The sequence below is a fragment of the Pelobates fuscus genome, chromosome 3 (genome assembly GCF_036172605.1).
Source record: "Pelobates fuscus isolate aPelFus1 chromosome 3, aPelFus1.pri, whole genome shotgun sequence".
NCBI lineage: Eukaryota > Metazoa > Chordata > Amphibia > Anura > Pelobatidae > Pelobates > Pelobates fuscus.
Window position 1 is genome coordinate 23228614 of NC_086319.1, and position 27110 is coordinate 23255723.

General features: G+C 39.2%; 1 protein-coding gene across 2 annotated transcripts; it reads right to left on the bottom strand.

Moving 5' to 3' along the window:
- On the bottom strand, nt 1–25271 carry HDAC10 (histone deacetylase 10). Of its 2 annotated transcripts, none has more exons than XM_063445075.1 (21): nt 25078–25271; nt 22980–23046; nt 20141–20275; nt 18072–18168; nt 17335–17432; nt 16458–16562; nt 15787–15855; nt 15346–15472; nt 12995–13060; nt 11814–11873; nt 11404–11493; nt 10301–10407; nt 9803–9870; nt 8810–9059; nt 8540–8630; nt 5703–5788; nt 4446–4502; nt 4278–4359; nt 3211–3399; nt 1747–1909; nt 1–584 (listed from the first exon to the last, which is right to left on the bottom strand). In XM_063445075.1, the coding sequence occupies exons 2-21, from the start codon at nt 23042–23044 to the stop codon at nt 577–579; spliced, it is 2013 nt and encodes a 670-aa protein (XP_063301145.1). In that variant the 5' UTR covers nt 23045–23046; nt 25078–25271; the 3' UTR covers nt 1–576. The 2 variants fall into 2 exon arrangements, with proteins under 2 accessions (XP_063301145.1, XP_063301144.1); XM_063445074.1 differs by having other exon boundaries at nt 25053–25271.
- Nucleotides 25272–27110: the final 1839 nt, after the last annotated feature.

Consider the following 27110-nt stretch of genomic DNA (forward strand, 5'->3'; position numbering starts at 1 on the left):
GTCCCTTGTAACTTGATGCTGCAGCACTTGATTGTGAAAGACGATAGAGGCTGCGACGAAAGCAACTTCGCCACTGGTTTTTGGAGGGGACTACTTGCCAGCCTTTTACCCTGTGACTATGGGCTCTGCAATAGAACTGGTTAATATACTTCAAACAGGGACCACCGGGACCTTGTTAACACCTATTAACAACTTGGAACGTTTCTCACTGCAGTGTTCTAATTGTTCGTCTAGGTGGCCGCGATTCCAGTCAACAACCACAAGGTGGCGGCCATCTTGTTCGTATGAATGCAGGCAGCGGTGTTTGGGCATGAATCTCATGGAACTGAAATCGGATACATAAATTCCCCGAGCTGAAGTTCCATCATCGCCTGCATTTGTTTCTATTCAGCTTAGAAGGGCACTGTTCAGTAAGATCATTCGTCAAGATGAAGGGAACAAGCTCAAGCGTAAGACTATTGACTCCGTTCGGTGGTTTGTTCGTTTGCAAGTGCCAGGTTATCCATCACAGAGGCTTTGCAAGAAAGGATTTCAGAGAGCTTTCTAAGGATATCCGTGTACACAGCAGAATGTATTTTACGCAGCTACAGCATGAAAAGAAAAAAAAAAAAAAGGGACAAGAATTACATGATACAATAATGGCATTTTTAAAGATGCTCGTCCAATATACGCTAGCAATAAATATTAAAAACAGAAATCCCCTTACAATCAGCAGTTATAGCTGTTCTTGTAGAAAAGGGGTGTACAAACACTATTCATTGGTAAATGACTCTTCAAAATTTGACATAGTGGTGTAATTAATGGAAACATTATTTGCCACCAAGTGATGAAGACCATATTGTAGACAACGAAACTGAAGACTTTTACAAAGTCCTAAAATCCCACCTTCTCTTGTGCAATATTCTAGTATGCAATGTTCATTTGACAATACGATTTTGAAGCAGGTTTTATGTAACCAGTAGCAGACCGCGTGGACCTCAAATCTTTAAATTAGATACGACCTCCCATTTCTACTTTTAGGATAACCGGTAAAAACTACTCACAATAATACTGTGTACTCTAGTATTTGGTATCCCCTGTGTTTTATCGACTTCATTCTCATAGTGGTCTGCACTAGTTAGAAATTCTCCGGTAACTATTACGACTGCACTAATCTTTGTACTTCGAACCCACTTGAGCACCAGTGACAACACATGCTACTGTACAATAATAATTTTTAATTAAAACCACTATATCTAAATTTTACATAAACATACAGTACATATACGCAATACAAACATACATATAGAACATCAGTTTTTCCAACGTGCATTGTTTTTATAGGCTCAGAGCAATGGGTTAACCTGCCCACCAGCATTCACACACATTTACCACCAACCAGGTAGCAGGAAAAGGACAGTGACAATGTGAATGTGTCACTTCTGTGTAAGCAAGGCAGCTGATGCGAAGTCTGTGCATTGGGCTATTGAGGGCCCCAATTTTGTTCAAACTGCTTCGATATGATTTGACAAAAAAACCCAAGGACAGCATCCATAGATTCTAGGCAAAAATAACCACTACCCCAAACAGTACTTGTTAAGTATCTTAGATTTTGCTTTAAAAATGACATTATATAGTTTTATACAGATCAGTATATTTGGATAGAATAAACATTTGTTTCCTGGATCTGCATTAGAACATTATGTATCTTGCATGTATAAGGTGAGCTACTGCTAAACAATTTCGCATAATACTAAACCTACTCACCATAATTCCTGAGCATTCTCCAGTCCTCCTGCAGGGCGCGCTGTATCTCCTTTAAGCTGTTCACGCACTCTTTAGTAGGACATTTATACGGCCCGTAGTGCATTGCTGTTGAACATCCCGCTAAGCTGCTGGAAATACCCACTGCCAGCTCTGGTTCAGTATCCTGTTTTTTAGGAAACCACGATAATTAACTAAATACAGGAAAACTGAACTTTGGTGACACTAGTGATTACAGCAAATTAGTCTGAGGGGGGTTTACAATCAACATAAAAAAAGAAATGTAACGTTAGCTGCTCACACAAGTTACTGAAGATGGCAAAATATTTCTTAAGGTGTAAATGAGACAGCGAAGATTTCCAAACTCTGATTTTAAAGGAACACTTCAAAACAAAAAACAAAGCTTGCTGAAGGGCATTAGGGGTCAAAGTGCCCCTTTTTTCTTATTTTACAAAAAGTGCCAGTTTCAAGACATTTTATAAAGTTCCTAAGTTGTAGCTGGAAGGATGCTATTCCTGATTCCTTTGTGCTATAGAAGGAAGCAGTGCTTCTCATAGTGAAGCATTGAATTCAATAGTTCTCTATTAGAAGCATTACTGCACATACTTGCTGCCTCCCATGTTTCCCTGTGATCTCCTGGAGGCGGAGCGTCACTGTGTTTAGGAGAGCCTCTCGCGGGTGGGTTAGAGGCAAGTATTTTCTTCATTTTACAGGAACTGGAGGGAACAAGGGCACAGCAGACAACAACACCCCCCAAAAAAGATTAAATATACGTTTTTAACACTGAAGTGTTTCTTTCAGCAAATTATTCTCTCATAAGTACAGTGGCCACAATACACTGTTGAAAAGAGTACAGAAATTGTAGCTAGCTCAGGAACAAAGATTCATGCAATTGTCATCTGTTTTAATAGCTCACCTGGGTGGGGGGGGGGGGGGGGTTACAACACCGAGGCACACCTTACTGAACACTGGGATGCTGGGTCATGGCAATCATTCTTTAATTTTAAGAATTTCTGCATTTCAATAAAGCAGGTATTGCAGATGTATTTTTTTTTTTTTTTTTTTTTTTTAGTGGTCACGTTGTCCTGTATGGTTCTATCTGTGACCAGATTTTAAATGGACGCCCAGAAGCTTTGTGAGGTCAATGTGGTTATTTTATGGGTGTAGGATACATTTCATTTATTTATTTTTTTCATTACCAAAGCAAACACTTAAAGGTTGCCCAAGGATTATTGAAAAAGACTGCATACCAATATAAGTATTTATAAAATATTTACCAAGACGGATACACTAAGATTTATATAAATATATATAAGGTAGATAGTAGGACACAGGTAGACTATTGTAGGGAGAGGAATTACTGTGTTTTTATTGTTTTTCACAAATACTGATCGGAACTTTCTAAGAAAAGAATAACTCTTGCCAAGTCCTTACAGGGAGCATTCGCTTAATGTGCCAGTTTCTTACCGGGATTATAGCAAGAATCCATCCTTCCGCCAAAACTTGCAGCATGTTGGAAAGCAGCAATATATCTCTATTGCCAACGCTCCTGTTACTTCCTGCACTCAGTAGAATAAAGTCAGGCTGGTAGCTGTAAGCCAAAGGAAGTAGAATTTGCAAAACCAAATAAAAGAAGCTGCTACTTTCATCAGGAGTCTAAAAAGCAAACAGAGAAAAAGGTTTAGTGGAATTGTGGAAAGTATGGCAGTCACCTATCCTGACCAAATGCTACAGCAACTGCTTAAAGGAACACTATAGTCGCCTAAATTACTTTAGCCAAATAAAGCAGTTTTAGTGTATAGATCATTCCCCTGCAATTTCACTGCTCAATTCACTGCCATTTAGGAGTTAAATCACATTGTTTCTGTTTATGCAGCCCTAGCCACACCTCCCCTGGCTATGATTGACAGAGCCTGCATGAAAAAAAAAATTGTTTCACTTTCAAACAGATGTAATTTACCTTAAATAATTGTATCTCAATCTCTAAATGGAACTTTAATCACATACAGGAGGCTCTTGCAGGGTCTAGCAAGCTATTAACATAGCAGGGGATAAGAAAATCTTAATTAAACAGAACTTGCGGTAAAGAAAGCCTAAATAGGGCTCTCTTTACAGGAAGTGTTTATGGAAGGCTGTGCAAGTCACATGCAGGGAGGTGTGACTAGGGTTCATAAACAAAGGGATTTAACTCCTAAATGGCAGAGGATTGAGCAGTGAGGCTGCAAGGGCATGTTCTATACACCAAAACTTCTTCATTAAGCTAAAGTTGTTCATGTGACTATAGTGTCCCTTTAATGGCCCACTCAAAAAGCATGGTGGAAGGTCCACTCAAAAAGCATGATAAAAAAACTCAGCTTTGATGACTTTGCAGATTGTGTGAACATACAAGTATACTTGTAATTATTAACTGAATTACTAGGGAAAAAATATATATATATATATATAAAGATCAAGCTATATTTTTGCATGAAATTCACCAGCATCACTCCATATGTAATGTCCAACCATATGGTCCTTTTCTCTACACAACTTACGTCTTTCCATTTTAGAGAAATGTGATATTTTGAAAATACTTTGGATGGTTGGTCTCCACAAACTTTAACAAACAGTGTTTTCCTGCAAAATAAACACATATCAGAGATGTTTTAACAACTAAATGCACTACCATTTATGAAAAAAAAAAAATAAAGTAAGGTACTTACTGATCATTTTCAAAATCACGTTCTGAATCCAAATCCCCAACATGAACATAGAGCACCCTGCAAGCACAAAGCCATTCATTTAATCGGGAGTTTTCTCCATTCCATTAGCAGGAATAACAATTCATTCAGTTTCAGATAAAAGGGGAGATATAGAAACAACAACCGTTCTATAAATTAATATTGAGAGCTACATAATACACAGTATGAAATGCAAGGAATTCAAAGTGAATTTAAAAATATTGAATCTGAAAACATAACTGTTTTCTAGTCCAAGGTGCCATGCTGTGTGTGGAGGAAGTTTTCAATATAGTTTCATAGTTAGCTTATACAGCAGAGGAAATTGTTTCTTTAAAGTAAGAACAATAACAATGCTGAATTTTCTCATATTGTTTTATCAGATAAGCATTAAAAAAATATAAAGACTTGGATGTTTTTTGTTTGTTTTTTTAAATAGAATATTAAAGGCTTAAAGGGATTCTATAGCGTTAGGAATACAAAGTTGAATTCATAACCCTATAGTGCCCTCTGGTTTTCCCCCTCCCTTGCGCCCTCCTCCCCAACTAACTTGCAGTACATAAAGGGGTTAAAAACAACAAAAAACTTTATTTACTTACCTGATTGGTGAGCTGCCTCCTCCAACGTCATCTAATGGAGGGGACCTTATGCGCATTGAACACAACAAGCTTATTAGGCCCTCCTGATAGGAAAGCATTGAATCAATTTATTTCCTATGAGGATTTTAAAGACGCTGGATATTCTAATGCAGCATGTGAGGACATTCAGCATCAGTTAGGCGACCCAGAGTCCGGTAAACTCACAGAAGCGCCTCTAGTGACTGTCTTAGTAGTTTCTCAAAAATGAAGGGTGATAGGGACATTGTACCCACACAACTTAACCCCTTAAGGACCAAACTTCTGGAATAAAAGGGAATCATGACATGTCACACATGTCATGTGTCCTTAAGGGGTTAAATGAGGTGAAGTGGTCTGGGTGCCTGTTGCGTCCCTTTAACTTGATGGACTATTTTTGTTCATCCTAGATTACTATGTAACTATGTAGTTAGAGCCTAGGGTATGTGCTATTTTAAAAGCACAGTATGGAATACAAAGGTGTGTTTGTTGGGATACTGTTGCAACGCCCCCTCATTGTTTTGTTGCCTTTCTCTGTAGCCAATCATTTTCAATACAACACAAATGAAGAAAAAAACACACTTTATTAATATATTACACCGTGTGCCTTCTAAAAGTATATACGTACCTCTCAATACCCAAATTCAAAGAAGTCTGCAGAGCCACAGCTGCCGATAGTGACGTACTTGGTGATAAAACCACAGCATTCTTTGTCTGTGGGAGTAAAAACAATTGGCATCTCCTGTGAATCATGCTTATTATAGAAACAATCGAAAAAGGAGCATTTACTTCATGGCATGCTTCATAGCGCATGCATAATGGTGAAAGCAATTATTAGGAAAATAGTGCAACTGGGTTCTGAGACATCATAGGAACTCAAAGTCCTAATGTCTCCAGAGACCTCGAGAAGATGTTTTTCCATTATACAGGCTTTCGTTTTCAGTATCTTTAATCCCAGTTCTGTTTAGAAAAAATATGGTTAGGGCTATAGTTCCTTTAATCTTAGGGCAGCAGTGGGACATGCGTATCCTTGGTCTTCCTGAAACTGGTGTAAGTTATATCCCTAAGCAGCAGTCTTATTCAGCTCCTACTTATATGTCGGGAGAGGTGCTGAGGAAAGACAACCGCACTCTCTGCCTTACGTTATCAAAGCTGTGCATTATAGTTTATAATGCACAGAGTGACATCACCCCTGTACAGTATGGGATTTGTTTAAATAAGAAACTATAGGGGGCGGAGCCTGACCTCTGAGCAGAGCGGTCGCATGCAGAGCGAGCTCCCGTGCGGCCTGACGATTTTGGGGCAAAACCTGAAGCTCGAGGGCTCACATTTACACAGTGGTGCACTACCAATGCTGGGGGTGCACTACCAAACCGACAGATACCTCGCAAGAGCTTGTCGAGACCGGGAGACCGTAACGCTGCACTGCGGCCTAGCAGAGCTGAAACCGGGGAGAAGCAGCCACTCTCCCCGATCCTAGACCCACCACCCATCTTGATCGGACTCCTACCCCCCCCCCCCCCCCCTCTGGACCGGCGGGGGTCATCCCGGTCCCCACTGGGGCACAGCCCGAAACACAAAGTCCTCAGAGGCCAAACGACAGAACCGCAAGCGATTAGCCAAGATGGCGGCACCACGGAGCCCAACAGGCGGGACCCCCCACGAGGACCGCATAGCACAAGCCTTTGACCATTTCTGGGCACAACTGGGGGCTATAAGGGCACAGACCCAAGCGACTGAAACAACCTCTCGACAGCCCAGCACTTCACATACCTTGAAACCAACTCCGAAAAGCAAAGCCAGCAAAGCCAGACCATTAACAGTGAAGAAACATAAGAAGATGGCGGGGAATATGCCTTGGTTCATGAGACGCAGACCACTCACCGGGCATTGCATGTCAGAGCCTCGGCACAGACGGAGGGTCTCCATACACAGCCTTGCGCAGCGGCAACCAAAAAGACACACTTGGAGGATTCCCGTCCGGCGAAGCCAGCAGGACCCACACACGGCAGCATCAGGAGGCCGGCACCAAAAGCGGACGACAACCTCCATCCAGCACCTAAGACGCAGAGGAAGGCCTGCTCAGGGAATCCACGGATGGGCCGAATTAGCCACTATGCAATTACCTGTCCGGAATACTCAGGTGCAACAACCCGCAGGCCAAAAAGGACTACCAATACACCTCTTTCGCCCACTGACCGTCCGACTTGCACTGTGGCGGGAAGGCCTGACCAGCACGCCACGGCCCGAAGAGATGAACATACAGGGCATAGGCTGATGGGTAAACACGGCGGGACTCTTTGGGACTCGTAACCCCTGAACGGCTACCCCCACACTTAAAGAGGGCACCATAGCTGAACATCCATTACAAGACAGGGGTCACTATGCGACCAAAGTGAATTGACTTTTGGGTTACGTTCCTTTACTGTTTTTTTTTTCTTATGATACCATTAGTTTTAGCGTGGTAAAAAAATGCATAAGTTTTCCTACCCGTACAATATTGAAAATATTTCATTAAGGTGATATACACACTTGCAGATTTAGCTGTAGGCAACACCTTAAGGAGAGAGGAGAAGTGTAGATGCAAACGGCATAAAACTGCAGTAAACAAACATCCGCTTGCCCTAGCCTTGTCACCCTCATGGGGAACTCACTGACTTACACACAAACCTTGTTGGAGGTGTTTAGTGGCCTCACTGTTATTAGCCATATATATTTTTGCAGTGTGCAGCGGTTTTGAAGTTACCAGTGTAACGGATTCTCCCATAGTTAGGCTCCAGCAGTGCTCTACGAGCTGAACTAGAAGTTTAATACTTAAATGTTACAACTGCGGTGGCACAAGCAGTCATTATTTTCTTTCTTTTTACACACTGTCCTACCCAGTGGCATTTGTTTTTTATATTTTGTGTATTTTTATAGTTTGTGTATTTTGGTTACTACCCAGTGGCATAACACGATATGGTTTTCTGCTCTAGTTACCTATACAAGGAGTAACCTTACCTAACGACCTAACATGCTTCCCATTTGAAAAGCGATATATATATCAAAATTGCCTGAATGTTTCAATGTTTACCTACAATTGACCAAGAGCTGGCTATACCTGGGAAGCATGCAGTTATCTTATTATAAGCCTAGATATTAATACGATGAGACTCTACATAATAAACCCCACCTAACTATATTACCTAAGCATGCTAACCTTAAGGGTTTTAAGACAAGCCAATTCTAATGCTACTAACTGCTGAGACATATAGGCCTTTCTTGTAACCATGCCTTTCCCTTCACATTATAAAATGTGCACTGTTCCTCATGTCACACAATTGTTATATTCTATTTGCAGTTATTCATGCCCCAGCTGTTGTGGCAGTGCAATCTTGTATACCTAGCCTATGCACGAATAAAATAAAGAATTAAATAAGAAACTATAAAAATGGCAGAAGTTCTCTTTGGAGCTGTGCGCCTTACCTGCTTTTTCACCAGTTTGTTGATGACTGTTAACATTTTGCCCACAGAATGTACTAGATGCCCTTCATTTAAGTGTGACATACTAATTCCACTGCAGAGACAAACAAAAAGAAATATTGTAATATTAATGTAGATCAAGTCAAGTGGAACAGTTAAATAAAGCTATCTAACTAGGATATATAGATAGATACACACACACACACAAACACTTTTTCAAGTTAAAGCCTAGTGTGAATTCTGCATTTTTATAAAATATAATTTTTTTTATACCTGCAGGCCGCATCAATTTGTTCCCTTGGAGCAACCTGGTCCTCAACATGCACGCCGGCGGGTATAATAAATGTGTTCCCATCAGGGGTTACAGCAGAGGTTCGGAAAGGAGGTGCAGGGGACAGGATGTTTTTCATGTGAGACTCAATCAAGCTGTCAAACCTGGCTGTATCAGCGCTTTCTTGCTGTTCGTAAGGAAGCTCTAGAGTGGAACTGCCTTTAGTACTGCATTGTTGCACCGGCTTGGTTTCTTAAAATAAAATGACATGAAAATATTATATAATTATATTACTATATTAATAAATGTGAGTGAATGAAAGAGCAAAGTGAAAATCGTAATTATTAAATATGCCTTTTCATATTTTGTACTTCGATGATTACGGTTTGTAAACATCACATCATTATTTTAAGAGAATGTAGTAAATAATTTAATAGAGAGTTGTGTTTTTTTATAAAAGCTAGCAGTGTGTAAAGAGGTTTGTGAACTTCAATTTACAAGATATGTGTGTGTGTGTACCATGACATGTACAATTCTGAAAAGCCATAACTTATAAATCATAATGTAGGATACTTAGATCCTATGAAGACAATATCTGAGAACCCAATTGTGGCCAATGGCTGTTTCACATCCAACGTAAACAAGCTATAATATCATTAACAAATACAAGAGACGTCATGCTTTAGTGTACAGATGTCTTGGAGAATTTTTGCTTTTTATGGGGAGTTTTCATTTAAAACAAGATCACTCCGAGATGTATTTTTTTTTAGAACAAGTAGTAAATTATTTCAACAATGTTTGAGATAGGCTATGGTTATCTGTACACTAAAAAAAATTAATTAAGGAAATAAATAACATTGCAACTGAAAACAAGGAATATAAATGTTCAAAACACAATTATCAAATACGAAAACATTTTACAAATACCATACATCACTATACTACTTCACACTGATCCAATACACTCCCAAGTATCTCCCAAATAAAATAATTACCATCCATGGATAGGCACTGCCAGTAAGGAGTGTGTGCGGTGCGTACATTCTGTATTGATTCTAAAGCACTAAAAAAAAAGAGGTAGTGAAAATGTATTAATGAAACGCTTGTTTCCTTGTAAAGGCATCATTTACCTTAGGAATGGGTCAGCTGTTGCCACCGTAGGAGCTGAAAAATAGAGCATTTTCCCCATATAAAAGAGGATACTGCTATGCCATAAGTAAAAGACTGGATAACTAAGGGTGAGTGAGCAACTGACCCGCCCCCTGAATGAACGAGGGATGTACTTCATGGCATTTAGGCGGGGGACATCTGCTCACTACATGGTGGTGCACAAAGTTCCCCATTCTCGTGAGACAGGCACCTACCTACCTACCGGAATGCATTTTCAAACATTGACGAAGCAAAAAAAGCATTTATATGTCCTGGCACTCTGTCAGGAATCACAGTGTATATTAAACACTTCTTAAGGAAATTATATAGATTTCAATGTCTACCTGTGACACGGAGTCATGTCCCCCGATAGCCTGGGCACTGCGTCTCCAAGTAACGTCCTTACAGTCATGCAGACAGATTCAGACAGTGACGTCAGATGATATCCACCCTGAATGGATGACATATTAGATCTCATGAAACATTGTATATCCAGATAATGCAAACATTTAATAGAAAAATAAACTCTGCGGGGTTCATTTACTGAACCAGGCAATACAGGGAATTAACAAGGGAAATTTAAATTCTACACTTATAGCTGGACTGGATAAATATCCTAGCGCAGGTATGTTTTCAGCTCAGATATTCTAGTGTCAATTCTCTGCACTTTCCAGCTTAGTGAATCAGCTCCCTGTGTATTACAGAAAATAATCCAATAATAGACACAATTACAAGGCCTTATTTAATATTGCTGGATAAGCTTTTCAAATAATGTAATATTTAGAAATATTTATATAGAGATTTTGGTTATAATATTTTGAAGCATAGTTTCCACAGGAAGGGGCTGGTAAGTGTTTACTAAACTGGACGATTAAGGAAAGCAAACCCCTATCACTCTCTGCATAGCAGTCAGGTAGCATGTCTGGACAGAATACTCTGAGTAGCTGGAGCATTCTGTGTGTCCTGAACCATTCTCGGAGAATACAGCCCTGGTCCAATAAAACAGACTACAACAGAAAAAAACAAACAAAAAAAATAAACACACTAGCTTGGAGTAATAGTATTATTAAAAGCAAAAAGAGCACAGAAACCAAGAGCTCTCCAAATAGCTCTGTGAGCATTACCACAAAGACACTAATCCTAACAAGTTTACAGTATTCTTCTCCCTGGGCTATGCAAGACATTTCCACAGAAATTGCTATTCATAACAGTTTTTACAGAGTTAATCTACAGCCTTATATAAAAGTGAATTTAAAATGTTATTCATTTTACATAGTTTATTCAAAAATGGACTGGAGCTCATTATTTTCAGATACTGTAATGTTTTAGATGAAACGCACACACCCATCAAACACTATGTACAATTACAAAACACCTACATCAACAAATATTCTAATGTTCCTTTTGCATATCAATACACAGAGATGCAAAGTACAGTTGGCTTTACCTCGAGAACAACACATAGTTTCCCACCAGCAAGGTTTGTGAGCAGATGGGTGAGATGACTGAAGCATTCTGGGGTGGCGTTCATACGGCCCTGCAAATAAAGAAGGATGCTGTTACTATACACAGATTAATTTAGCACTCCATCTTACGGTTACATCCTGTGTTTGAGACCCATCATTGAAACACATTATTATTATTTATTTATATAGCGCCATCAGACTCGCCGTAGCGCTGTACAATGGGTGGACTAACAGACATGTAATTGTAACCAGACAACTGGACGTACAGGAACAGAGGGGTGGAGGGCCCTGCTCCATGAGCTTACATTCTAGAGGATTTAAACCTCATTACAAAATACTTGATCACAAATCTAAATCAAAAATCTAGAGTGAAACAAATCTCACCACCCACCTCTGGATCACCAATTCCAGAATCATATCCAGAAGACACCAGAACCAATTCAGGATCAAACTGTGAGAAATGAGAAGATTTGTTTTAGAATATATATATATATATACACACATATATATACACACATATATATACACACACACACACACACACAGTCTGCTCTACCCCTAAAAGAAAAAATCAAAAATATAACAACGACCACTAAGATATAAGACAGGAAGATTTTGTTTTATGTATCACATTCCATGACTCTTTTTGAGCTACAGGTCTGCTACACCACCTCCAGTAGATGCCCACCCTGGAGACAGAATCGCTGGCAAACACCCACTGGGATGACCAACTACGTAAAACTGCTCTATAATGCTCACACGTTCCCTGGGTGGGGATCCTCTCTTCTTTCTGCATGGAAGATTAGTGTCATTTCCAGATCTGGTGGGATGAGCTTGTGCTTCACAATTTCCCAGATAGTTAGCGATACATCCTGCCATAGTAACTTCCTCCCGTTCCCTACGTTTTCATTGCTTTCATTATAAAAATGTGTAAATGCCTGAATTCTGGAATTATATGGTGTTTCTGTTCTCCTGGATCATTTTGGCTACTTATCACGTCTCATCTCTACTCGCTCGCGGTCTTTCGTCCTTTCCCATTCATTGCATCTCTTTTCCATTGGCTCTGTCTACCAGCATGAATGTGATCTTCATGAATCTCACGCATACTATGGGTGGGTTACTTAGCCCTACTTACCAGAATGATGTCAGCTCATCAAAGCAGAAGCTGACAAGATGATGAATTATCCTCAGCCTAATGTAATTATATTATGTGAAGACGATCCTTATGCCAATACTTGGTGACCTAATTATCATATCCCTAAATAGACATGTAAGCTCCACTTGTATAACTTTATACAGCTGGTTTTTGTTCTACCTTTTTATCAACATTAACATGGATAAAGAAAAAAAAAAAAAAAAAACACAAAAGAAACACACAAACCCCCCTCGTTCCCCCCCCAAATAAAACGACAATTGACTTGGAAATTACAAACAAAAATGTTTTTAATTTAAAAGGGATTTCTCTCTTATCTGGTCACTTTCCAATGCGAACTATAAAATGTGCATCCATGTGCAAATAAACTGAAATGAAGAGAGTAAAACATGCAATTCAAAGGTTAATAAAGCAATTACCTCGAAGGCTAAAGGCAGGAGCACATGTAGAAAGGCTGCAATGTAATCCGCGTTACCGATGCCGATCTGAAAATAAATTCAATAAATAGGGGATGGTCTGTTTAGTTTCTTGCAGAGAATAATGTAAGTTGTAGTCACAGGATGAATGAGCTTAACACCACCTCCATATACACTGATCATTCACAACATTAAATCAAAAATAAAAAGATAAGGTCCAAATATGGACCTTAATATAAAAGAGTATAAAAAACGGCTAAAGGAAAAAACCTCTCAACTGAAAGAAGGACTCCACTAAAAAGTCTCTTTGAATGCAGTGAAAAAAGAAAGTATCAGATAAAATCCAATAAATATTTCAGGAGTGGTATACCTTTAAATGAATATTTTGCAGAGTTGAACAGACAATATAAAGCTAGTAAAAATAGGTAATAAACAATATGTGCAGATATATATCTTGAACTTATTTTCATATAATGTTAAAAAACATAATATTGTTACCAAGTAAAATGCAATATAAAATGTCTCTGTATAGATACAATAGTATCTTTCAAGTAGAAGTTCACAACAGTCCGTTTTATGTGAGCTATTACAGCTATTTCCAGTTATAGTCAAACTGGAATAATAAAGCTGGATAAGCGGAATTGATATTGTACAAAATTATATATTTTAGCAAGTATTGCAGTGTATATAACATTATAAAAATGTACCTGATCTAAAACTAAGTATAATAACTAACAGATCATATTATGTGGTCTGTAGTTTAGTAGATAAATTCTCTTTTGCTAGTGGAAAGTGAATTCAAATCCAAAGTGCTTGGTGCATTAAAATCCGTCGCAAAGAAGACTGGGCTTCACTTGGAACGCAGGGAGATCGGTGACACGCACGCGGCTATCCACAGGTCCATTCATCTGCCGGCAGACCTGAAGAAATCAAGCTGCTAACGCCGAACTTTCCAGTTTCCAGTTTAGCACTAGAAACTCTTTGCAATACTGTGAGTGCTTATTCCTCTTTTTTATTTTTTATCTAATAAACGGATTTTAATGCACCAAGCACTTTGGATTTGAATTCACTTTCCACTAGCAAAAGAGAATTTATCTACTAAACTACAGACCACATAATATGATCTGTTAGTTATTATACTTAGTTTTAGATCAGGTACATTTTTATAATGTTATATACACTGCAATACTTGCTAAAATATATAATTTTGTACAATATCAATTCCGCTTATCCAGCTTTATTATTCCAGTTTGACTATAACTGGAAATAGCTGTAATAGCTCACATAAAACGGACTGTTGTGAACTTCTACTTGAAAGATACTATTGTATCTATACAGAGACATTTTATATTGCATTTTACTTGGTAACAATATTATGTTTTTTAACATTATATGAAAATAAGTTCAAGATATATATCTGCACATATTGTTTATTACCTATTTTTACTAGCTTTATATTGTCTGTTCAACTCTGCAAAATATTCATTTAAAGGTATACCACTCCTAAAATATTTATTGGATTTTATCTGATACTTTCTTTTTTCATTCACAACATTAAAACCACTAAACGATGAAGTGAAGGAAATCCCCACTGGACCACCAGGGATTATAGGAAATGTCTCCCCTCCCAGGCAAAGGTAAGCAGGAAAGGGGGGGGGGGGATATCCTTTTTATTTTTAATTTAAAAAATAAATAAAAGTATATATTTATTAATTTGCCCTCCTACCCCCACAGACCACGCACCACCCCATACACACACACACACAACCTGCCCTCTTCACACACACACACGCATACTGCAACCCTCACACAACCTGCCCTCTTCACACACACACACGCATACGGCAACCCTCACACAACCTGCCCTCTTCACACACACACACACACACACACACACACTGTACCCCTCATGCACACACTGCAACCCTCACACACGCACACACACACTGTACCCCTCATGCACACACTGCACCCCACACACACGCACACTGCAACCCTCACACACAGTCCCAAGATTAGGGGCCCAGTATATGCCGCAGCGCTGTACATATATACAACCTAGAAAATAGGTTTGACTTGGGGTGCCTTGGAAAGATATTGAAATATTAAGGACGCCTTGAAGCTAAAAAGTTTGGGAACCACTGCGATAAATAATAAATTGTTTATTTTTATGACATGTAGTTATCATAGTCTAACTGAAAGTCAATATGGACATCATTTGACATGTATAAGACTATGATAACATATAGTGTGTGTATTTAGTCCAGTTATTTCCATAATTCAGCAACCATGAAGTATCTGGCATTTGACAGGGGAATAGGGGAATTTACTCAGATAACATTAACGACTGTCACCTTGTTCCACGGGAGATTTATATTAAAGCCAGTTCCTTGCCCTTTTCCGACACAGTCATAGTCTGATTCGGTGAGATTTGGCCAAAATATTTTGTGTTCATAACGATGCCAAGAAAAGTAAAGAACGCTGAAAGGAAAGGGGATACAAATGATATTTTAATTTCTGAAGCACTTATTTATACAGCCGTTCAAAACACTATGTAGTAATCTTTTCAACATAAATACCAATAGAAGTAACTGGCATTTGAAGGATGAGTTCGATATGGTATATTACAATGGAGACAGGTAAAACCCATTGTCTCCATTGTAATATACCAGATCTAACTCATCCTTGGCGCACCCTTCATTTCTTTACTCATTTTTAAATGTCCTCCTTAATTATACTACTATCTTCTTTAAAGAAAATAAAAATATTTAATGAATTAAAAGCACAAAACAAACCTGGGATCATCCTCGAAGATGTACTGAATTCCTTGTCCATGGTGTACGTCCCAATCAACAATCAGGATTCTAAATAAAAGGAGGAAAGTTAAAAGCTTATGTTTGGTGGTAGTGAAACTTCATTCGGGCAAGACGTTCATTCATTGTACAGGATTATATAGTTATGTAAAAAACGACAAAATCTATTTCAAAATGGCCAATTACGAAAAATCTTGAAGCATTTCTATTGCCAAGGTGTCAGCATCAACTAAGCCACATGAGAATTAACCGACCAGCATGAATTTGCTATTTTTAATACCAATTATGGAGATGATGCATTAAATCATTAATAAAAATAAGATCAGTCTTTTTTGAAGCAAATGATTTTCCGTCTCAGATCTCTTTAACAGGGAAAGTGACAAATGTTCTCTGCTCATCATCCGTCTATGGGACAACTGTACATGCCCGATTAAACTGTTGTTGTTCACTTTTAGGAGTGGTTCATCCTCCTGATCAAATGAGCATCATGCAGACACATGCAAACATGTGATCATTGTATACTGGAAGGTCAAACCAAAAGTGAGGGTTAAAGAATGTCCACACACATAGGATAGGGACCAATGAAAGTATATGAAAAATACTACACATAACAATAAGAATGGCAAAATCAAACAGATCAACTGTATACTAACCTCTGCAAATTGTACTTTTTTTGGGCGTATTTTGCAGCAATTGCAACATTATTAAAAACACAGAATCCATTACTTTGATCGCGTTGACTGTGATGCCCTGGAGGTCTGAAAGATATTACTATTGATAAATACGGCCAAAGAGCAGCATTAATGGCAGAGTGTGAGTTTGCACATAAAATCAACAAGAAAACCTTTGTTAAGTTGTAAAGTCGAAGGTGCAAACATTACTCAACAAAGATAACAATATCACAAAACCAACGTCTGTTTATTGCAGAACGATCACAAACTCCACTTCCCTTCTCTTCTACGTCATTGGACGCCTTCCATTTCCAATTACTCTGTAACCTCGAGAGGAGCAGTCTATGTTGACAGAGAGACAGACGGAGAGGCTGATGCAATGTCCCTCTGTTATAAAAGTATAACTACAGAACTTACTGTACAATTCATCCTATTCAACCTGTTATTTGCTACGTACACCTGCTATGTAACTACACATATGCTGTATACTTACTGCACTCACTGTATCTCCCTCTACTGTAATGCATCCAGCAAAGTGCTGAGTACACCTGTTAGTGTTATATAAATAAAATCTAAGGCTGCTTGTAAATTAATTGTCGTCATTTAGAAATGGACCACATATTCTGCAGTATAATGAATAATGAGTTAAAGGGGAGCTATTATGGATGTGTTACTTTTGCTGTGATGTTGGTTATGTTTAAAATATATCAACATATGCTTCTGCGTAGATAAGGACACGAATCTCTTACTGAGCATGATGCCATCAAGACAGGCATCACATTTATAAAGCCATTATATATTTTAAACTTAATGAAACACTGCTGTTCAAACTGAGATGTAGCTAGTCATTCCTATTTACCTTACAAGAGCCATTCCGTTCTGCACCTCCCCAGACAGGACTGCATCCACCAGCTGTAAGGTGCCACCAAGGGACAGCTTGGCACAGCGATAGGAATTCTGGCAAATAAATACAGATTTAACTCAAACGCTCAGAAATTTTGTGAGGCATTGCCGAAAATGCATTGTTTCAAAATTAACTCTTGATCTCCACTGAGCTCACTAGCGAACCTGAATTAAAAGAACCAATTCTGACATATAATTTGTAAAGAATTTCACATGACAAGGGTTATCTTGGTAGCAGTGTAATGTGCTTATTTGTTCTCTAGTATATAGTCTCTGCCTTGTTAAATCTATACATGCAATACTGCAAACGCTCAACAGGTGGCACTGCATGGTTATATAGAATTATTTTTTTGTAAAAGTTCAGGGTAAGTACTGACAATTCATAGGTAGTTGAGGGACTTAATGCTAAAACATGAGGAGCAGCAGTTCACTTTAAACTGGTTTGGTCGAAATTACTTTTTCTATTTAATTGATAATTGTCACCATTTGAAGTTCCCTTACAACCACCTCCACAGAGTTAAAATGACAGATTGTCAAGTGGTAATTACCGCCAGCCTTACTAAATATAGCAGGTTAGGTGAAAATATTTATTTGTCGGCAGTACCGTTTTAAACTGATTAACCTAAAGAGAAAACTGAACTGGACACGTCCATATCCATAAACTCTAAATACAGATGATACGATTCAGATTACCTGGTGAAAATAAGCAGCAACGTACTTCTTCGACGTTGTCCTAAGTTCTTCTTCATTCATGGTCTGCGTGCTCTTAACAACATCCAGATAATCAGGGCTGGGAGAGGAAGGGGAGGTGTGATTACACCAAAGTAAGATACTTTAACCTACTATGCTTAACAAACAGTGTTTGTATTACATTAAAATAATGTGAAATCGGTTTAAATATGAATGTCACATAAAAATGAAAATGTTATGATTTATTTCTAGAACTCAAAAAAAGCACTGTTTTAATCAAAGATCCCTGTTGGAATAGAACCGGGTGATTCCTTAATCTGGACGGTTGACGTCGCGTAAGGTGCTTCACAACACGGGTGTACTACAACTGATCTAATCAGATAGCATTGCTTAAAAACAAAGAAGGGGTTAATGCAAGCAATGAGACCGATGAGGAACTGAAAAGAAAATTGCAAATTTCAGGCCAAGTTAGCTATGCAAGAGAAATAGTTTTTGTTCTTGGTGTAGTTCGGTGTAAATAAAATAATTTTCTTGTCAATTCTCAGTGAACAAAGCAATTTTTTGTATTCACAAAAATAATATGTCAACAAGGTTGTTTTACAAGCTGGGTGCCTGCAGAGAAATCAAATGTAAGGGTTTTGGAAAGGGAAACAACAGGCAGGAACATACATAATGAATTGACAAAATGTGAAAAAAAAAAAAAAAACATACCTCACTTAACCTCTCATTCTGGTCTATGGGTTCAGTTTTTGTTTTAAACTCAAACCTGTGTTCCAATAAGATTTTATTTAGTTTATCCTCCAGTCCCAATTCCATAACAAGTACAAGAGGAACTACTTATTAGCATTATAATCTTCAGCTATATATCGCCAACATACTCTGTAGCGCTTTACTATTATAGAATGGGGATATCTGACAACGAGTGACTGGCATATAAATTGTTAAAAGCAACAAGAAGCAAAGAAGGCCCTGCTCAAAATGAGCTTACAATCTCCAAGCAAGAAGTCAATACACACAAGAGGAAGAACAGCATGTCAGAGGGGAGGGGTGTTTGACGGATAAAATGCCTGTGTTAAAATAAGCTAATAAATGTTCTGTATGGAAGATCTGAAGAGTGGGAGGGTGAAGAGAGAGCTGGGTTACAGAAGCAAAGGAAACGAGGAGGGCAAATATAATGAATGAAGAATCCCCCAGGCTTTCCCAAAGTCATGGTTTTTCAGTGACGTCTTACAAGGCTTAGTAAGCCAAGAGCACTCATCCAGTGCATGCCATCAGCCTATTCTAAACACAGGTCAAAGTTTTATGAACATGTTTGCATGCAGCAATCTGCCCGAATAACAGCACACCCCATTTCAGAGAGGTTGGGAAAGATGGCAAAAAGTGACAAGAGGTTTATGAATTTTCTGACGTATCTATATTACAGCTGTGCAGAGCTTTAATGGCACATTCATTAACTTTAGCCACTAGCTATGATCAAAAACACGTCAGAAAATATTACTCCTTGAAATAATGAAGCAACAGAAATACCTACCTTACAGTTTAACCCCTTAAGGACCAAACTTCTGGAATAAAAGGGAATCATGACATGTCACACATGTCATGTGTCCTTAAGGGGTTAAAAATTAGATCTCTCTTACTTCAAACAGGCAGTAAAATAGATTTATAAGTAGAATTAAAATTCTGGAAGATGACCGTAATTCATTACACGAGAGACAAATTCCTTGGCAATGATCCATGATTAACGAATTGATGTTAATTTATGTTGCATATAAATTTGACATATTGCCCTTTTCAAAAAAATTGTCACTTCTCTCATAGTGACGCTTCCCTGTTTCCTCACCAGAGTAAATGCTATTGAATTCTTTACTGGGATGAAAAGGTAAAAAATCAAACACTTCTGTGTGCTTCACTCCCTCGTTTGGGGCAACTAGAAAACTAGTGAGGTTTTTAAATAAAAAGATAGCAAAATCTGCAACAACATTTTAGTTAGCTATTCATTTGGGCAATATTCTCATAAGTGACCGTTCTTAGTTGTCCTTCTTTGTCTAAGCTCATCAGAATAGGGCTCATACCTATGCACCAAGGTAATCTCTTCCACGGAAGCCTCTCGGACAGGTAACCGGACACATCTCTCCACGAGGTGATAATGCTGCAACCGCTCATAAGATTTAGATAACCGCTCAGGGACTTCGATGGCACACTCTGGGCTTGGAACAAAATGAAAAACAGATAAATCTTTTAAAACTAAATTTTTTTTTTTTTACATTTGGAGACTATTACGATTGAATGGACTATGTCACAAAAACAATAGTTATTAACTAAAGTAAGAATTAAAATAAAATGTAAGGTGAAAATAGTCAAACTTGATAAAAAAAAATGATCTGTCAGCTGTGCTTTCAGTTTTCGGCCTTAAATGTAAAATTCACCTTGAATGCACTGTAGCAAAGAACCCTGTAAGTCAGTTTTGATTCATGTTTGACTAATTTGGCCCTACATTTTTAAATTCAACTTTAATTCTCCCTTCAGTAAATAAGCCTGAATATAACTATTCATTAAACCAGGAATTGTGAAAAATTGACCAGATAAATTCAGCTATTTTGGACATGCAAGTATCTCCCTTGACAATTTTCCACTGTATCGACTGATCAAATGGATTCATGCAGCGTTTTTCACGAATGTTGGAATTTGTGAAGATCAGTGGAGAGCAAAAAATGGGTCGCAAGAGAATACTGAGAACGGGCAGCAGCTGAACTAGCCTGCCCTTGGGAAGATCAGCAACCATTTTGCCAAAATACCTGCTCTCAAAAGATTATGTATTTGAAGAATTGTTTCAGTCTGACAACTTTGGCCTAAAAGATTCAGTTCCTTTGCACAAAAAGATTTGCTATCAATAGAGTATATCTGAGAGAGGTTTTATAAAGACACATAATAATATGACTTGAGCCTTGTGTGTTACACAAAAATAACTTGAAAAACTTATAACAGGGCATCAATACACGTATACTTGGTAATTTACCATAACTACATCATTACATGATCAAATTTCCCAAACATGTTTGCTAAAGTGACACTATGCAGATATTTACATAAAAATACTTAATTCAACCTTAACATATATATATATTTATTACACACCCAGACCACTTCTTCTCATTGAAGTGGTCTGGGTGCAGTGCCCCTGACTGTATAACCCTGCAATGTAAAACATTGCAATTTCCAGACAGTCACTACAGGTGTTACCTGCTCCCTAACAGAGTTTTACTTCGCCATCCGACGTTGAACATCCTCATGCTTTGCATAAGGATGTCTAACGTTTTCAACTTCCCTAAAAGAAAGCATTGATTCAATGCTTTCCTATGGTGAAGGTACAATGAGCATGTGGCAAGCTCCGTGAATGGGCATTAGTTCAGACCAGCACTGTGACGATGTGGTAGGAGGAAACCTAGTCAGTGCCAAAGGAGCCTCGGTGCCGGAATTAAGATAAGTTTAAAAAAAAAAAAAAAAATTTTTTAAAAAGGGTGGGTGGGGTTTTAAAGTGTGCAGGATGTTTCCCTGTGTAGGGGAAAGAGAGGGAATGCATTTAGAAACACTACACAGGTAAGGAACTTTTTTTTTTTTTTTTTGGAAACACTCTATAAAAATACCTTTATTTATAACATGGATTGTTTAAATGATGATTAGGAGTATTGTGCTTCTCCCCTGATTCTCCCCCTCCTTCCCCCCCAAAATAAAAACACATTACTTACCTCTAAACCAGAAGTAAGACAGCATCTTGCCACTGCTCCCCTCTGTGCCCGGGAGATGATAGCTGAGGATGATCTCCAAGCCTATCCAATAATTCTCATAGAAGAAGCATTGGAAGGAGGGTGCATGCGCGTCAATGCTTATCATAGAGAAACATTGTAACCAATGCTTCTCTAAGAGAAGTCCTCATTTCCACCATGAGTGAGTATTCAAGGAGAGTGAGGAAAGGCACCTTCTGCGCTGTATGAATAACAGCTGGGAGGGTGCAACCCAAAAGTTTTATAGAAGTTCCAATTCCTCTTTTACACAAAAAAAAATAAACAATCTGGTTTGGTTTGGGATGTTTCTTAAAGGTCTGGAATTTGCCTGAAAACAGTAACTACTTAGGGTTTTAATTTTACATACTGTGAGAGAAAATGTGGAATGGTTGTCGGTGGAAGATATATTAGGCTTGCTTTACTAAACAGCAGCCTGAGGTTTCTCAATTAAAATGTCCCAGGGAGAGATGTTAGGTTTGCAAGATACATTGCTGGTACTCTGCAAACCATTGTAAGGGTCCCCGGAGCAGAGCATTTGGAGAGCAGGGTGGGCTAGTGCTCCAATAGCACTATTTGCTATGTAATAGCCAGACTAGGACTTGTGCATACCTTTTATAAGTTGCAGAGATGTGAACTAATTGATACTCACATGTAGCTGGTCAACTAGCGGGCAGGCTTTTAAAAGAAGGGATCTGCCTGCTGCAGAGAGAGGGAGAAAGAGCCAGAGGAATGGTGTGACTTGCCTCTATATTTTGTTATTGTAAATTAGTAAGTGGGAAAGCCACCCAATTCCAGATAGTGATTACTGTGTTTAGTAAGTGCTCAAACAAGAGCAAGGAATTTTGTTTTGTTTATTTTATTTTGAAGCACCTGTTTATTTTGCACCAAATAAATCAGAAAAACTGAGCTGGATGTGTCCCGGACTTTGATTACCCTAGAAGGCTGTGGTTACCATATGATCTGTGACAAAATCCTACCGGTAAAAGAGGTGGTTTGTTACAATACATATATTTAAGTATGAATGTATTATAAACATTAAGTCATGGTCAAATCCAAGTTGAAAAAGTACGATTTAATTTTCTTTTAAACCAGTATCCAAAGACTTTATAATATGGCATAGAATGCTTACTCGTCCCAAAGCAGTTTATACGTCGTCATCTCCTCATCATAAACCAGAGCGGTCCCCAAAGCCATTTCTAGAAAGGGGAAAAAAAAAAAAAAAAAGATATATTTTAATTTAATATTAAAGGGAAACTCCAGTGCCAGAAAAACGATCCGTTTTTCTGGCACTGGAGGGTCCCTCTCCCTCCCACCCACCAATCCCCGGTTACTGAAGGGGTGAAAACCCCTTCAGTCACTTACCAGGGGCAGCGACAGGTCCCACGTCGCTGCTTCCTCCTCCCCCGCCGCTCCTCCTTCTGGTTACGTCGGCCGGTGGGCGAGACTGATCTCGCCCGCCGGCCGAGGAGACCTAATGCGCATGCGCGGCAATGCCGCGCATGCGCATTAGCGCACCCCATAGGAAAGCATTGAAAATGAATTTCAATGCTTCCCTATGGGGAATAGAGCGACGCTGGAGGTCCTCACACAGCGTGAGGACGTCCAGCGACGCTCTAGCACAGAAAACCTGTGCTATGAAGCAGGAAGTGTCCTCTAGTGGCTGTCTAATAGACAGCCACTAGGGGAGGACTTAACCCTGCAAGGTAAATATTGCAGTTTTAAAAAAACTGCAATAATTACACTTGCAGGGTTAAGGGTAGTGGGAGTTGGCACCCAGACCACTCCAATGAGCTGAAGTGGTCTGGGTGCCTGGAGTGTCCCTTTAAAGTAATTTACTGGGAGTTTACAAGGTGCTTGTTTTCTTATACTTGTGGAACTTTCTATAAAAGCACTGCATTTTATATGAGAAAAAAAGTGACAAAATTTAATTTTGTAGAAGCCATTGCACAAGTAATGCATTTGATTTATCAAGTAATTGGGGTATAATTATGTGAAGATAAAGAGTGTTTCTAAATCAGTTATTTTGGTCTAAATTCTGCAATTCAGTTTCCAGGACACTACGATTTGGTGTTCACTGAATATGCCCGCTCTGTTTTACAGTCACCACAATTAAACCTTTGATTTTTTTTTTTCTTATGAAGAGGTCATGCGTATTTTGGAGAATGGGGGGCCCAGCGGGCAGGGCACTAGTGGTTACGGTACTTTGAGTATTCCCAAAAGCGCACCTGTCACTCGTCTAATAGTGACAATTATTTTTGTTTCCTTACACCATGAGATGCTGCTGAAGCATTATAGGACTTTATTGTGCTGCAAACCTGGTCATTCATTCACTAACTCTGTGTCCACATGTATGGCACGGTGGGGGTTAATAACATATTCATCTTGTCTTTAAATTAAAACTATAGCTAAACTGTTTGCTGAAATCTCTGTGGGGACTCTTCCTCTTTAACGATACCAATCATTCATTGCTACATTTTGTAAAGCAGGCTCTACATAGTTAAAGGATCACTATAGTGTCAGAAAAACAAACTAGTTTTCCTAACACTATGTACTCCTCAGAGTCCCCCTCCTGCTGGGCTGAAGGGGTTAAAACACCTTCAGCCACTTACCTTTATCCAGCGCCAGGCTCCCCCGGCAATGTCAGCTCCCGAGTGGAGCGAAATGCGCATGCAAACAGTCCATAGGGAAGATTTTCAATGCTTTGCTATGGACGTTCTGTGTGCTTCTGGAATGCGATTTTCGCATTCCAGAAGCGCCTCTAGCGGCTGTCAGGAAGACAGCCACTAGAGCAGGCTTCCCCAAACTCCGGCCCTCCAGATTTTTCTGAACTACAACTCCCATGATTCTCAGTCTATTTCATTCATAGAATCATGTTGTAGTTCAGCAACATCTGGAGGGCCGGAGTTAGGGGAAGCCTGCACTAGAGGCTAGATGAACCCTGCAATGTATGTTTTCACCTGCAGGGTTAAAACCTGGGGGACCTGGCACCCAGACCACTTCATTGAGCTGAAATGGTCTGGGTGACTATAGTGTCCCTTTAAATATTATCTATCTAGCTTGATGCCACTGTGCTACAACTCCCATCATGCTCTCCCAGTCTGCAGCCTGGCAAAGTATAGTGGGAAGTGTAGTTTAACTGCAGCTAAAAGCTACATGTTGGGCACTATAGGATGATAATAAATAACAATTGGGGTGCACATACTTGGGAGTCTTTCTTGTCTGCTCACTGCTGCCTGTCCCTGGGCAGTGCTGGGAGAAGAGGGTGCAGGTATTGCAACTTCCCCAAAGTAATTAATGACTTCTGTACTCTAAAGGCTGCAACACGAATGAGCTCAAAGTACTAGAGACATGTCTGGCACCTGGCCATAGAGAGCCTCTCAGCTGCTGCCGATCACAGAGTACAATAGGGCGACCATTTGCATGGAGACCAAGCTCTAGACTAGCGCTGCTCACAAGGTGGTTCAGCATATTACACATCTTTGGTGTGTTTAGAACTCGCTTTCTGAGGGTGGGGGAATCTACTTCCTGTGCCGCCATCTTTAATAAGGGCACCTAAAAATATTGTACCCATTCAGTCATTCTGAATATAGAAAGGATTTTAATAATATAATTAAAATGTAGGGCTGCAGAATTTATGGTGTGGTAGGAGGCTATCTGCCATTTACACCCTATATTAGGAGTTTTCACTAAAACTATAGCTCCTATGATATGAAATATAATTTTAATATATTGGGGTAAAATAGAAATGCTAGTGGGGTGGGGGATATTGTCACTTTAGCAGTAGGTCCCAGGTTTTCCCAGAATGCTATGAGTTGAGTCTGTTGAAAGGTGCATGAAAAGTGCTGCATGGAAGTCACATGCTGCCAGACCACAATATCTCAGATTTTCACAGATTTTCAACAGTCCTGGATACAATAGGAAAGCATTCATATTCTGCCTGGTGCAGACCGCAGTCAGGCCCTCATCATGTAGTCAAGTCTAATTCTATTCTTTGGCGGTTCCACCTGTCCCCTACTAGGGTCCAATCATGAAAATCATGCAGACATTGTAATGGGTCCACGGTTGGTTCTTAGCACTTTGCTGGCTGGTAGTGGACAGTTTAAATTCCAAATAAACAAATTAAATGGCAGATAGTAGTGATGTGTGCTTTAATAATTGTAATGCAGTTCGAATTTCTTGGGAACAGCTGGTGAGAGTATTCTGCTCAGGTAGGGTGGGAGCCTCCCAGAAAAGCTCTTAAACACAAGGCTGGAAAGATGAAGGGTGCGTCTGGATTCCAGCGATAGCCAGTTTAGCTCTTTTAGCATGTCACAATGGTGGGTCCTGTAATTACATTGTAGCACAAATTGGCAGAGCGCATTATACAATGTATTACGTTTATTAAGGTGGGCTTGCGGTGCAGGTACTACATCCCCATAATCAATGATTGGCATCTGCATTTGCTGTACAATCTTTTAGTTTACTGTAGGGCTTAGGCAGGATTTGTTTCTGTACAGGGCACCTAGTTTTGGATAAAGTTTAGATGCAAATTTTTCTATGTGGAGGCCAAAAGATAGATTGGGGTCTAACAACATACCCAAGTATTTGAAAGAGTGGATTGCAGTCAGTGTGCTATTTGATTTTATTTTGATGCATAGATGGGAATTTTGGAATTTGTGTAATTTAGGTACTGTTCCAAAGATCATTGTGACAGTTTTGTCAGTGTTTAGGAAGAGTTTGTTTTTTGCGATCCACTTTTCTACCTCTGTGAATTGGTCTTGGAGCACAACCTCAAACTGCGGTAGATCGGAATTGCTTGCATAGATTACTGTGTCGTCTGTGTACATGTGTACATTTGAGGATTTGCAGACATTACGCAGATCATTTATAAATAATGTGAATAGTAGGGGGCGAGAATGGAACGTTGGGGAACACCACACATGACTGGGAAAGGGAGGAAATCCCTGTCAGAAATGGACATATATTTTGATCGATCCGATACTTGTGATTGAAACCAGGTTAGCGGACGATCACCAATGCCAGAGTTTTTTAGTTTGTGCAGTAGAATGTCGTGGTCTACTGTGTCAAAGGCCTTTGCAAAATCAATTAAAATAGCTCCAGTTAGGTCTCCTTGTTCCGTGCCAGTTTGAATGTCATTGCAAACTTTTTAGAGGACAGAATTGTAGTGGAGTGATTCGGGCGAAAACCTGATTGATCAGGTGTTAGATTGTTGGTAATACTCACATAGATGTGTGTGGACGCATTTTTCTAAGATTTTTGA